The sequence below is a fragment of the Macrobrachium rosenbergii genome, chromosome 15 (genome assembly GCF_040412425.1).
Source record: "Macrobrachium rosenbergii isolate ZJJX-2024 chromosome 15, ASM4041242v1, whole genome shotgun sequence".
In the NCBI taxonomy this organism is placed as follows: domain Eukaryota; kingdom Metazoa; phylum Arthropoda; class Malacostraca; order Decapoda; family Palaemonidae; genus Macrobrachium; species Macrobrachium rosenbergii.
The window spans coordinates 49665454-49678296 of NC_089755.1; the positions used below are offsets into that span (position 1 = coordinate 49665454).

The window sequence follows — 12843 nt, forward strand, 5'->3', positions numbered from 1 at the left end:
CCTATCATCACGGAGATATAAGCTATCTTTAACAGTAGGTAAAATTCATCCTAAATATTTCTGTTAAAAACATGTGGTGAAAATATCACTACCAAGGAAATCAGATGGCAAGTTCCAGTAAAGGGACTTCACCATCTCCCTGTTTTTTTGTAAGCAGCAGATAGCCTATGCTGTATCCATCAACAGAATAAAGATTTCATAGTTTAAAAGGAATGAACATACAAAACAGCCCTTAGTTTTAACTCACACTTAGGCCTACGAGGACCTATTTGTACTGAAGATTTTTGAAGACTTTTTTTTGGGGGGGATGTACTGAATAACTACTGTAAATGGTTCCAAGTCCAGGTTATCAAACCAAAAGTTTTTTTTTTCCTCAGGTTTGTCGTGAATTTTCAAGAGATTTATCTTTTACAAGTCACCATTTTTAAATTAGATTTATCCTTGAACAAGAAATAAAAAAATTATAATAATTTTAAACACAAACAAGAAAGGGCTTTTTTGTCTTGCTTAAAACAAAAATTAACTGTAAGTACAGTATATAGAGAAAAAACAAATGGGGCATACTGTATATATTGAGAGACAGAGCATTGTACTGTAATTAGTCTTCAAGGGGTACTGAAGGGATGTTTTGGGGCCATGTAAGTTCTATAACGTATGGGTAAAGTGATAGTATTTTTCTTCATCTTAAGAAATTATTAGTAAAGGTATGACAATTCTGGTGCTTTAATAATGATTTTCTTTCTTGCTGATTACAGTATACAATTCTTCAGTGTGTACGAGGAAATCCCCTATGTTAGAATGAATCTAATTAGTTGTTCACTGATTTATTTCATTGGAGGAAGATGTTTGGGGTTTAAGTTTGTGTTTAGGCTGTGCTGAATGGGACAGTAACAGATTCTTGAACCAGTTTGACAATGGAATTTTGGTGGTTCATCTGTCCTGCCTCTCACTGGCATAGTTTGTCTGTATCTAGTAACTGGCTGTTCAATAACATGGGCAAGTTGCTTTATTTTTGTCATTCTTACAGTTTCTCTTACCATTTGTCATGACCCATATGTCGAAATGTTTTCTCATGTAAGCTTTTTCTGGTATATGAACAGGCAGTTTTTATTTAAATCTCAGGTTTATAAAGAATTAAAATAATTGACATGCACTTAGGTTGCTTTGGTTGATGAAATGCGTTCAGATACGTAACCTAAGTTTTAACACATCTGAGTGAAACGAGCTTCTGTTTTACTGTACAGCACTTTAATTTTTGTTGGCTGCCGAACATGATCAGTTGTTATTACCACAAATAACAAGACAGATGTTTTAAGCTGTAAGTCATAGGACAAAATTAATGTTATACATTTTTCATAATTGCTGAAGTGACTTACAACTAACTTAATTACATCACTGTGTTATTTATCCTAGTGTCTAGGAAGAGAATTTTATCCTTCTGCAGAGTCAGTTGATAATTGTCTGATTTTCCCAAGCAAGTTAATAGTAACCTTGCTAACATTTGGCTGAGTACCTCTGAAGTAGTGGAGAATTTGAACCAAGCAAATTTAATTTTTAACTGTAGAGAAAATTTGTTGCTTAGGCTTCTACTAGAGAAGACCTGTGCATTAGTTCCTCCTTATCTGTTTAGATATATTTCAGAACCTACTGAAGATAATAGTAAACCATAAGTATACCTCATATGTAAATGTGATTTGTTCACTATGTGTTCATAAATATGCTATGTATCGTAAAGCTTAATTGTAATTGAGAATGCACAACAAATAATGAAGTATTAGCATAATACCTTCTTAATTTTTTAACACAAATCAAGAACATTTTCTCACTAAGAGGAAACGCGCCATCGCTAATCTTATGCTTTGCGATCATTGTTATGGCAAACAAGGCCTTTCTAGCGCAAAAACACAGATAAATGGCAACAACAAATGTGTGATCATGCTGGATACAGTCTGTGAGAAACAAAGGAAGAGGAGTTTATGCTGTATGGTGCTGGCCATGGCATGGCCCAACAGCTATTATGTTACAGCCTGCATTTTCTTGTTGAGTAGATTGAAACTTATGAATAGTTTACACTACTGTTTTTTCTTATCCTCCTTCCACTTGCTGCATTTTAAGCTTGCATTCTAGGGCAGTAGAAGAAGTTAAAATGATACTGGAGTTTTTTCGTAATCATCTGAATGTGTAAATTATCAAAAGCATTTTTTGCAAACAAAATTTTATATTTTTATAGCTTTAGAGGTTGTGAAGTTTTCAGTTCTAGAGTTGTGTAAACCCATTCAACCCTTGATTTGTTTATGTTGAAACTTTTGACTTCTTGAACATGCTAAAAAAAATAAGGGTTTAGCTGATTTGATTGTGAAAACAGGTTTTGCTAGGTCATTACCTCATATGTTTCTGGGATCACCACATAAAGATACAGCTTTGGTACTGTCTGTCATTCATCAACGGTTCTTTTTATTATTTTAATGAATGTAGTTTGTTATTTTATTTTTATTATTTTTGTTCCATATACAGTAGTCTGTTATTTTTTTTATTTTTTTTTTATTTTTTGTTCCATAATTTCCTTAAAACGAGTTGGTTATGTCACTTTCATACTGAACTGATGTATGGTTAATTATTTATACCTAATTGATGTTAGGTTTAAAGCTCTTTTCACTTGCTACATTGCCGTGGAAAACAGATGTACTGTAAATGACTTCTTGCTCTTTATTGTTGCTAGTAATGGTTTTCTTGTAAGTTATAGATAGTGCTTTCATTAACTGGATATTTCCTCTGTAGGTGTGCCATGTATGATGGGTTTAATGTGTTACAGTTAGGATCACCTTTGTGTTATGAATATATCACCCTGGATTATTGTTGACTCTTCTTTAGGGGAATTTTGTCTGTTTGATTCCATCATTGTATTTTTTTTTTAATATTCAGACACTTTCAGTGTCAATAAATATAGTATGGGGGAGGGAATTGTGTACCAGTATTAATCACCATATGATATCTTTGAACTGCTTGGGATTACACAGAAGAAATTCATGCTAGACACCTCTTGAGAACAAGTCACTCCTGCAGGAATTAGCCTAGACTGAGGAGGTACGGGAATGTTCAGTGTTTCTTGATGCATATTACAATCTATGTTGGGGCTAAAAAAATTATAGATGAAAGTTATCATAAAGTTTATTTTAATAGAGGCCTTTCACTAGTCTTCTTAATGTAAGAGTTCAGACAGATAAATCCATTAATATTTGTAAGGGTTTTCTAATATGTAAGGGTTTTCTAATTACTGTCAGTTGACTAGGGCACATGTTTATTGTATAGACATTACCAGTCAGTCGCTCAGGTAATAATTGTAAAGAAACAAGGTCTTTATATAAAAAAAAACAAGTTTTCCTATACAAACCAGTTGTTGCTCTTTTCTAGATCTCCCATGTTATGAGATTTTTTTAACATCTTGCCCAAAATGAATGCCTATGCTGAAGGTAATCACCTGTTCCTTAGTTTGCAGTTTGCCTTTCACAAGGTTGGGGTGCTTATGGTGATGTTTAAGTTTCCAGTTTCATACAGAAATCACTAGATTCTGTAGTTATGAAGTTAATATGATTGGTCTTGAAGACTTTTCCAAATGTAATCTAGTATATATAATTGGGGAAATTTTCATTATTAATTGCGAAGGGTGTTGACGTGTTGTCAGGAACATTTGATCATTCAGTCCCAAAGCAAATCTTAACCAGTGTACACATACATGGTTTGGCCTTGATAACAATGTTGTAGCTTATCATGTAGATGATCAGTCCCAGTTTCAGAGTAAAGTTAAATCCTCAAGAAACTCAATGAATGATTGTTAGTAGGTCTAGGACATTGAATCATCCCACCCAGATCTTTTTATTGAGTGTTCCCTTAACTACATACAGCACCTAAAATTCCAGGTGTTCCTAATTTCAAGTCATTTTTTGAGAAACATATCCAATCTAGCTCTTCTTTAGTTGCACAAAAGTCAGTGTACAAAGCTTAGGTATTGCAAGATTTTTGGAGACCTGTCTGTCCGTAGGAAATGTTTTTAGCCTTTTATTCATCCATGTTTTGAATATGGTTCCCATGTTTGGTGTTCACCAGTTGACATAGCTATATGTTAAATTTTTTATCAAGAACTTTAATTTGCTAAGTTTATCCATGATTTTGGTATTAATTTTTCATAAATCTGATCTCTCTTTGTATTTGGATCATCGCAGACTTTGGCAACCACACAGTTTTCTGGAAGTGCTTATTCCTGCTGTGACCAAATTATGGAATAATGTTTTGAATCATGTACAGAAGTGACACCAGTAATGAAAGCTTGTATCAAATATTTTTTTTTATTTGTTAACTAGGCTGACTTGAGTTTCTCTTCATAGTTTATTTGTTATATATATATATATATATATATATATATATATATATATATATATATATATATATATATATATATATATATACAGGCAGTCTCCGGTTAACGGTGGGCACGGTTAACAGCGATCTGGTTTTATGGGGCTTGTCTAGCGACGAAAATCGCCGATTTCCGCTTATTGGCGCCGATAATTGGGTATTGGCACCGATATACACCTAACAGAGGCCGATAACCGAAAATCGGCGCTTTTTGGCGCTGATAATCCCCCGAAAAAGCGCCGAAATCGGCGATTTTCGGTTATCACACCCTCAGGAACAGAACCCCGCCGATAACCGGGGACTGCCTGTACAGTATATATTTTATATTTATCTAATATGGTTATTTATTTGTTTTAGTTGTGTTTTATTGTGTAATCTTCACTTCTTAGTTCTTGTTCTGTACTGGGTTGCTCATGGGATTTAGCATTAAGCTTACTACCTGTTGGTCCTTCACCCCTTAGTGTCAGCAGTGGTCCTTCCAGTGCAGTTGCTTACATTACCCCTACTGGAAGCAGCGATCCTTCCAATCCAAGAGCCCTGACTTGCACTTTTGACCCACAGGGGAGCCAAGCAGAGTAGAATGGCACACATGAGATTCTCATCTGCCCTCTGGCAGCATATCCTCATTGGGCTTATTACAAGAAATATTGAAGTTCTCGAAGGAAGGTTAGAATAGAACTTTTGTTGTCAGTGTCTTGTTTGATGTGCATTGCCTTCCCTTTCCAGAGACAGTCCTACTGCTGTCACCTTGGGTGGTTACATTTGACATTTATGCTTATGGCACGTAGAAGTACATTATTGGGCTGTAGATGAGGAGGTAGTTCTACAGTTAAGGAAACAAAGTGAATTGATCACCAGGGTTCTGCATAGCCATCCTAGTCTCTTAAGAGACTTTGGTAGGATGGAGGCCAATTACAGACCTCAGTCAGCTCAGCAGATTTCTTGGACTTTCAGGTGATGGCTTTAGGGCCCTGAAGAGATTGGTGATGAAGGGTTACTTTTTGACCTTTGGATTTAAATAATGTACTCTTTGTGTGGAAGGTTAAAATTTACCAGTTCAGAGTCCTCTGCTTCAGCTTGCTGACAGCTCCTTAGATTTACTAAAACTCTGGTACCAGCTGCTGCTTGGTCCCACAGAGTGAGGATCCATTTCCACTAGTATTACCTTGATAACCTACCGATAGTGGCTTTGTCAAGGCAAGAGCAGGTCTCTCACCTATCCATTTTCCATGTCTGTATTGCTCCTTGCATCTGCAGGTGAATTTGAATAAGGCCAAACTGACTCCCTTCCTTGAAAACACTTAGAGGATGGGATTCATTGTCTGGTTGTGTCCATCATGTAGTTTCATTGGCTTGCTTGTCTGACTGCCAAGTCCTAATTGGCTCTGGGTTCCAATGGAAAAGTTGTACCTCACACATTGGTGTTCTTTCCATGGATCTTCAAGTGAAAGGTGCTTGGTCTCAATAGGAACAATTACTAATAAACATCATAGAGCTAAGACTATTGTTTTAGACCTCCAAGAATTTGTGACTTTCATCTAAGGGGGGAAAGTGTGGGTTGTGTTCATCAAGATTACTTTTTATATGTGAATATGGTTTTTTGAAAGCTTGTGTATTCTTAGCATTTCATAACATTATCTTTGCACTTGGTGGTACATTCTTCCTTATATGACTTTCAGGGTTCTTTTGCTGGTATGGTGTAATATATCCACCAAAAAAATCTCTTCAAACTGCATATTCTTGAAATGATAAAAGTAGGTAAAGAATTTCTTTGACTTCAAAAATTTACTTTTTTTTTTTTTTTTTTTTTTTTTAAGAATAAACTAGACCACACCATGTATGAACTGAATCAAATGAAACCACACAGAAACCCTTTTTAATATCTAATTAATAGTTAAGTTTGAGAATGTGTAGTATTGGACCAAAAATAGGAAAAATATTAAATTTCAAGTCATAAAACTTTTCAATGAAAAACTCAGTTTAGGGAACAAATTCTGGAACACTTGTTTTTTTTCCTTGTGCAATTGTATTCTTCTTATGGGATCAGCATTTCATAAAACTATTTTCAATGTATTCAGCAAGCTTGCATTCTTAATTAGGCCCCTTCCAGCATGGGCACCAGCAGTAGGTTTTATGTATGTCTATTTGTGTTACACTCACTTTAACATCGCAGCTCTACATGGCTGGATAGAACTGAGTCCAAGCTGGTATAGGTATACCATCTCATATAGATGTGCCGGATGGGGGATCCACTCATCTGTTCACTCTTGTTCTATGTCATTGTGCAATGATGTGTCCAAATTCTTTAGAATATGTACTCAACTTTAACTTTGGCCAAAAGTTTTGAACTGTAAGAGGCAAACTTCATATTTAGCATGCATACTTCCCTAATCAGTCCCAGATAACAGCAAGGTCAGTAAACAATCTAAATGTAGCTGGGATTAATGGCATTTGTGTTTCACAAACACACCTTGTCAACCTTGTCATGAGAAAATTTTAATGGTTACTTCAACATTATGTAGTAAATTGGTTAACTCATAAAGAGCAGTTGTTTTTTGGGAGTAAGAAAAGATACTGTATCAAGGAGAATGTGAATTTGGCAGAAAAGTACATAATCATCTTGAGATATTGTTGGCAAGCAGTTTTGCCACCAGAGCTCAGACCCCTGGACTAAAGGTGACAAAATTGTCATTGTGACAGCACAAGGAATTACAGTTTGACAGTTGTTATTGAAATATTATGAATTCCTGTAGTAATGCAATGAAACTCAGGTCAGAATACAGGCAATCCCTGGTTATCAGCGGGGATTCAGTTCTGAGAGCATGATGATAAGTGAAAATCGGCGATTTTCGGCACTCTGTTAGATATGTATCAGCCCCTGTTAGATAGGTATCAGCGCCCATACCCAATTATTGGCGCCAATAAGTGGAAATCTGCGCATATTGGTGCCGAATGTCACCGATTTTCGTCGCTAGATAAGCCCCGTAAAACGGATCGCCAATAACCGGGGACTACCTGTACTGGGTTTCAGCTCAAAATACTTTATAGTTAGCAATTTTGCATCTTTGTAAATGATGGTGTAGTAATAGGTTTTTTAGACATACAGTAATTGATAAAGACCCCAGTAATAGGCAGGAGTCTTGGTCTAGTCACAGGAAATAAATCTTAAAAAATAGGTAGATCCTTAAACTTAGGCATTGTCAAGCCAAATTTTTCAAAATTTGATTTTTGGAAAGTTCACCACCATGCATGAAATAGACTTGAAAAGATCACAGTAACAATTTTTTTTACTCATAAGCTAATTAGGTAATTCACATTTTGTTTTCCAGGTGGTGAAATCAAAGGACCCAAATGTAATCATCATTGACACAAATACGTTACTGAAGAATCAGGGAAATTTAGCAGCAGCAGTAGCACAATCATCTTCATCTGCACCAGTTGTTTCTACCCCTCCTGCTGTGTCTACAGCCTCTGTTGCCACTGCAACCACCTCTATAAATGCATCCGTCAACACTAGCCACAATACTGTGTCAAGCGTCAATATTCAGACAGCGATACAGGCAATTACTGGTGGGGTGCCTGCTCAGGGATTGCAGTCTGCTTACATCACTGCTTTACAGCAGGTAATTGATATGGTACAGTTTATGGTTTGGGGAAGTATAGTATAGTGCCATTAAGTTCATTTGTACTTAGGTGTCGTGGTTTAGTATTTTTAAATTTATGGAATCTAGTACAGTAATTTAGAATATTTAGTATTTATGGAACAAGTAAATATTACCAGTTTTAGTGGTGGATTAAGACTTGGTTGTGGTAGCATAATTGGTAAGTTACAGTTGACTTTAAATCAGTTTATGAACCTTTGAGTAAATTGCGTAGAAGTTGTACATGTACGGTATCTAACACTGAAAGGTGTTCATGCCCATCCCTTGCACACTTTGCCCTGCCCAAAAGCCTAATGGTGTTTACCTGGATGGCCTTTTACAGGTGCTGTTGGCTCAGGGTGGTCAGGTTCCTATGAACTCTCAGCATCTGGCACAGCTGCAGCAATATTACAACAGTTTAGGTCATTTACAGGATGATGCTTATGTGATTGAGGCGCCCTCATTCATCGTGCCATACGTTATGGAAGGGAAACCAAAGGTAATGATGAAGTATGCCTTTTCGTTGTTGCAGTGTTGTGTGTGTACACCTGTGTTTTGCATAGCTGTTAGTGTGAAAGACTTAAGATGGACCATTTCAAGACTTTTGTGCCTTGGCAGATCCCCACATATCATTATCGCATAGTGCTTGAAGGTGCTGATTTCTTTCCAATTAACATTAGGGTTTGTATGTACCTTCTCTCTTTTGTTATGAAAGTGTAATTTTGCAAAAAAAAAAAAAATAAAAAGATTGTTTATTCAATAGAAAACTTGAGTACTTAGTTTTAATTGATAAATCAACAGTCAGTGTTTTGGGATTCCATTCAATATTTAGTAGTTTGATTTTACAGCCTATGAATTTTGTCAAATATTGTTCATGTTTACATCTCTCTAATCTTATTTAGTCTTACCTCCATGCAGTGAAATCTCAGTCACACCAACTAGTACTGTACTGTTGAAGATCAAAAGCCCCCCCAAGTGTGCATGCTTGAAGCACAAGATGCATTTTTTTTCATTTCTTTGATGTAACCACCTTCTGTTTTTCAGTGATTCATGTTGGAAGAGGGTGCTAGACCCATGCCTTGTTATTATTATTGTTACAGTATTGATTTAAAGTTGTCAGGTATTCATATTCTGATTGATGATGAGAGGAAAAGTCGCATTTAAGTAAAAATTGTGTTTCTATTTTCTCCTTGTTATAAACACATTTTTATGAATGAACAGTTTTCAAGACACTGCTCTTGGCGTACAATAGTTCTGGCTTTTATCTTCAAGGTTTATTCGGATTAGGGTGCTGAAGATGGATAGCATGAGCTATTGCAGATAATGTGTAATATTTTTCATCTGTAAAATGTATATATAACGAGAAGAAAATACACGTACTGTAAATTTCACTAAATGGGTCTGATTCTTCTATCATCATTACTATTATTAGTTGTTGTTCATCCTCCTGGAGCAAGTTGAAAGGTCATTCAATGCCCTAGCAAGCTTCTATAGAATAAATTGTCTTTAAGTGAAAAAAAGCAAAGAAAAAGTTGTAGAACTGAATATACAGTATAAAATAAGATTTAACAATGAATGAAATAGAATATATGTATTGCAGTAGATCAAGGTAAAAGTTATAGGTTATATACAATAGTTACCTTTGAAAGAAGTTGGTTTGTTTATGTCAAAGGAACACAATCCTAAGTTATTGAACTATAGAATATAGAGTAGGGTACAACCCAGGGTATTGAGAATATTGTTTGTTGATATTGTTACCCAATTGGCATAAGATAATTGAATGTGGAACAGGTGAAATAGGAACCACTAATAGAGTGACAAGTACTGCAATTGATTAAACAAAACATGTTAATAGGATGGTGAATTACTCTCCTAGCTACAGTATATGCTCTATATATTATTCTTACAAATGTATGACTTAAGAGAAAATTTTGATACTTCGTGATTTTTGTCTTTACCATTTACTCTTCTTTTGTGGCTAATGTAACATTTTTATTTTCCATTTTACAGAATCTGGGTGATTACTGTCAGTGTTTTCAGCAGTGCATCTTTGCAATTGTGTTTAAAAGGTATTGACCCATTTTTGTATTTGCAGGAACCTATTAAAGCCTTCCTGAGAAGAATAAATAAAGAATTAGAGGAGTATGAGAAAGAGAAAAAGAAAGAAGAGGAAGAGAAGAAAAGGAAAGAGGAGGAAGAAAAGAGGAAAGAGGAGGAGGAAAGGAGAGCAAAGGAAAAAGCAGAGGAAGAGGCAAAGAGAAAAGAGAGTTCAGAGGGGGATGCTAGTGTAAAAGATGAGAAGGATGAAGCCACAGAGAAAAAGGATGAAAGCAAAGAGAAAGCAGAGGGGAACTCTGTAGAAACGAAGGATGAGTCTTCAGAGGCCAAAGGTGATAGTAAAAACAATACTAAAACAGTAGATGAGACGAGTAAGGATGCTAATAAAGAAAATAGTATTAAAGAAGAAAATAAAGAAAACAGAACTTCTAGTGTTACTAGTAGCAAGGACAAAAGCTCAAAAGACGATAAAGAAAAGAGTGATACTGATAGTGTAGTGGAAATGGAAACTGAAGAGAAGAAAGAAGAAGATCTCACCCATTTAGGAAAGTAAGTGGAATTGATGATAGTCATTTAGCATTACTGGAGGATGTTTGGCATCTTGTTTGGATTTGGGAAAGTTTTTGATGTGTGTGGAAAAGTTTTTTACTTCAGAGAAAGAGGGATGTCACTCTTTTGATATATGTAAATTAAACTTCAATATGTGTAATTCAAATGTGCTGTTGAAGTAGATCTTAACAGCAGGTAACCTAATTTTAAGTTTAATGAGTAGCTATAACAAGCATTTTTGGTGAAATTTTTGTACACAGTGGTCAGTATTAAAGATAGCTTTAGTTTACAATACACTCATATTTGGAATTAACACATTAGTGGTATGGTTTTTACACAAGTGTACATTATGTAGTGGTACAGGGGAATTTTGTCATAAATAGAAATTGATGATTTTAAAGTATAATATCCTATGGCATTTGTTGCTTGGGGTCTTTCAGGAAAGAAGAGTGAAGCATATATGTTATTTCATGATTTTAGCATGCTTACACTATGAAAGATGGGAAAGTTTTGCAAGGAAAAAAGTTCTATTTTTGAAAAGGTTAAATGAACACTGCTTAACGCTTTAAATTCTATTTATACTCTGTTTAATCTGGAGATTAATTTACTCAAAAAATTTAGCATTCATTTTGTGTATCAGTGGGAATTTTTCTTGCTACGATTTTCAGTTTTATTCCTAGCCTTGAACATGAGTAAGTCATTAGTGAGGTATAGAAAAATGAGGTATTTTCCATAAGTTACAAGAGTATTTGATAGCGTCTGTTGAGATAATTTAATCAGCCAGTAGCTTTGGAAATTTAATATATCAGTATGACATGCCTTTCTAGCTGTCGCATGTTGTAGAACACATAGAAAGCAGGAAATTAAAAGGTGCTAATAATAATTAATATTATCAAGACTATTTGGTAGTTGGAAGTGTTGTGCAAATTATTATGGCACTAAAAACAACCTTGTAATGATTGCCTTCAGGTGTGTCAGTTCCCTTTCCAGAAACACGGGAAAAATAATCCTTGCTTGCTGTTTGCACATATGGGTTCCATAGTTCTTCTGCAGAAAATGGTCATATCAGATGTGTCTGTCATTCTGGATAGACCTGTTAACTTTGCTCCCCATTTAGCAAGTGCATTAAGTGCTACTTATTGGAACTTCCCAGTGGGTGTCATTCTGTTATTGCTTCTGCTCATTGCAAGGCCCCTTTTGATTCTGAACAACCATTTTGTTCCTGTAATAAAAATTAGATACGAATAAATCCTCACATACCAATTTGGCATGGTATTTAAATTAATGTTGTCAAGGATAGTTTAACAGCTCACTTCTGTTTTGTTTAGAGAAGTTCACTGATCTTTGCTATGCTTAGTACACTTTTTTTTTTTATGTTTTGCTCAGGTCAGTAATGCACACTGTTATTTGTTTTTGCAAAGCATATTGCATTTATGAATTTCCATATTTGGACTATTTCATTGTTAATTATATTCACGTTCTCTGGTTGTTACTGCAATTGTTACTTAGCGGATTTATGATTGTTGTAAGCAGTAGCTTTCTTACCTGCTTAGTTCAAGTTATTTTGTGTCAAAATTGATATATTATTTGGTTTTAAGGTTTAGGTATTGACTTGAGCTCTCTTGAATTGATCATTTGTACATTTGTAGCAATGCAGTTACTAAGCTTAGAGATGGAACGTTATTTATTTAAGTCCCTGTATAAGTCAAGTTTGTAGTCCAGATATGCTTTGTGAAGTTTGTAAGGACTGGTCCCAGTCCCACTGGCAACTAGCTATTGATAGAAAGTGTTATATGCACCTAAAGAGTTTAGATGAAGGCTCTAGGTGTTATTATAACTGGGAAGATTGTTCCACACACATACACATTCAGTTCCGTGGGTGTAGAAGCCTTAGCTAGGGATGTTTCCTCAGCCAAGCCTAGAACAGTGATTTTTACTCAAGTGGAGGATGACTCCAGGAAAGGGTTCTCAGCTAGTACGATTAGTTATTGGTTGTGTCAAGAACACTCCTTGAGGATGCCACAGATGATCTCTCTGGGATGAGTATCTATCCTGAAGATGGATTGGCCTCTTCCCTTGCTAACAGAATTTATAAGTGGGTTGCCGTTTTGACTCTGAAAACCTATGGACAGCTGACTTTATTGACCCAACTGCTTTTTAAAGGAGCGGATTAGGGAAATCA

General features: G+C 35.4%; 1 protein-coding gene across 14 annotated transcripts in view; it reads left to right on the forward strand.

The window, feature by feature from the left end:
- The window catches only part of LOC136846665 (uncharacterized), a 165435-nt gene that overhangs the window by 130522 nt on the left and 22070 nt on the right, over positions 1–12843 (forward strand). For 11 of the 14 annotated variants that reach the window (XM_067117667.1, XM_067117663.1, XM_067117671.1 and 8 more), the window contains exons 4-6: positions 7743–8036; positions 8398–8553; positions 10150–10661. In XM_067117667.1, the coding sequence (XP_066973768.1) occupies positions 7743–8036; positions 8398–8553; positions 10150–10661 (962 nt within the window). The remainder of the gene's footprint in view (positions 1–7742; positions 8037–8397; positions 8554–10149; positions 10662–12843) is intronic. The other 3 variants (XM_067117676.1, XM_067117674.1, XM_067117675.1) reach the window with 1 other exon arrangement.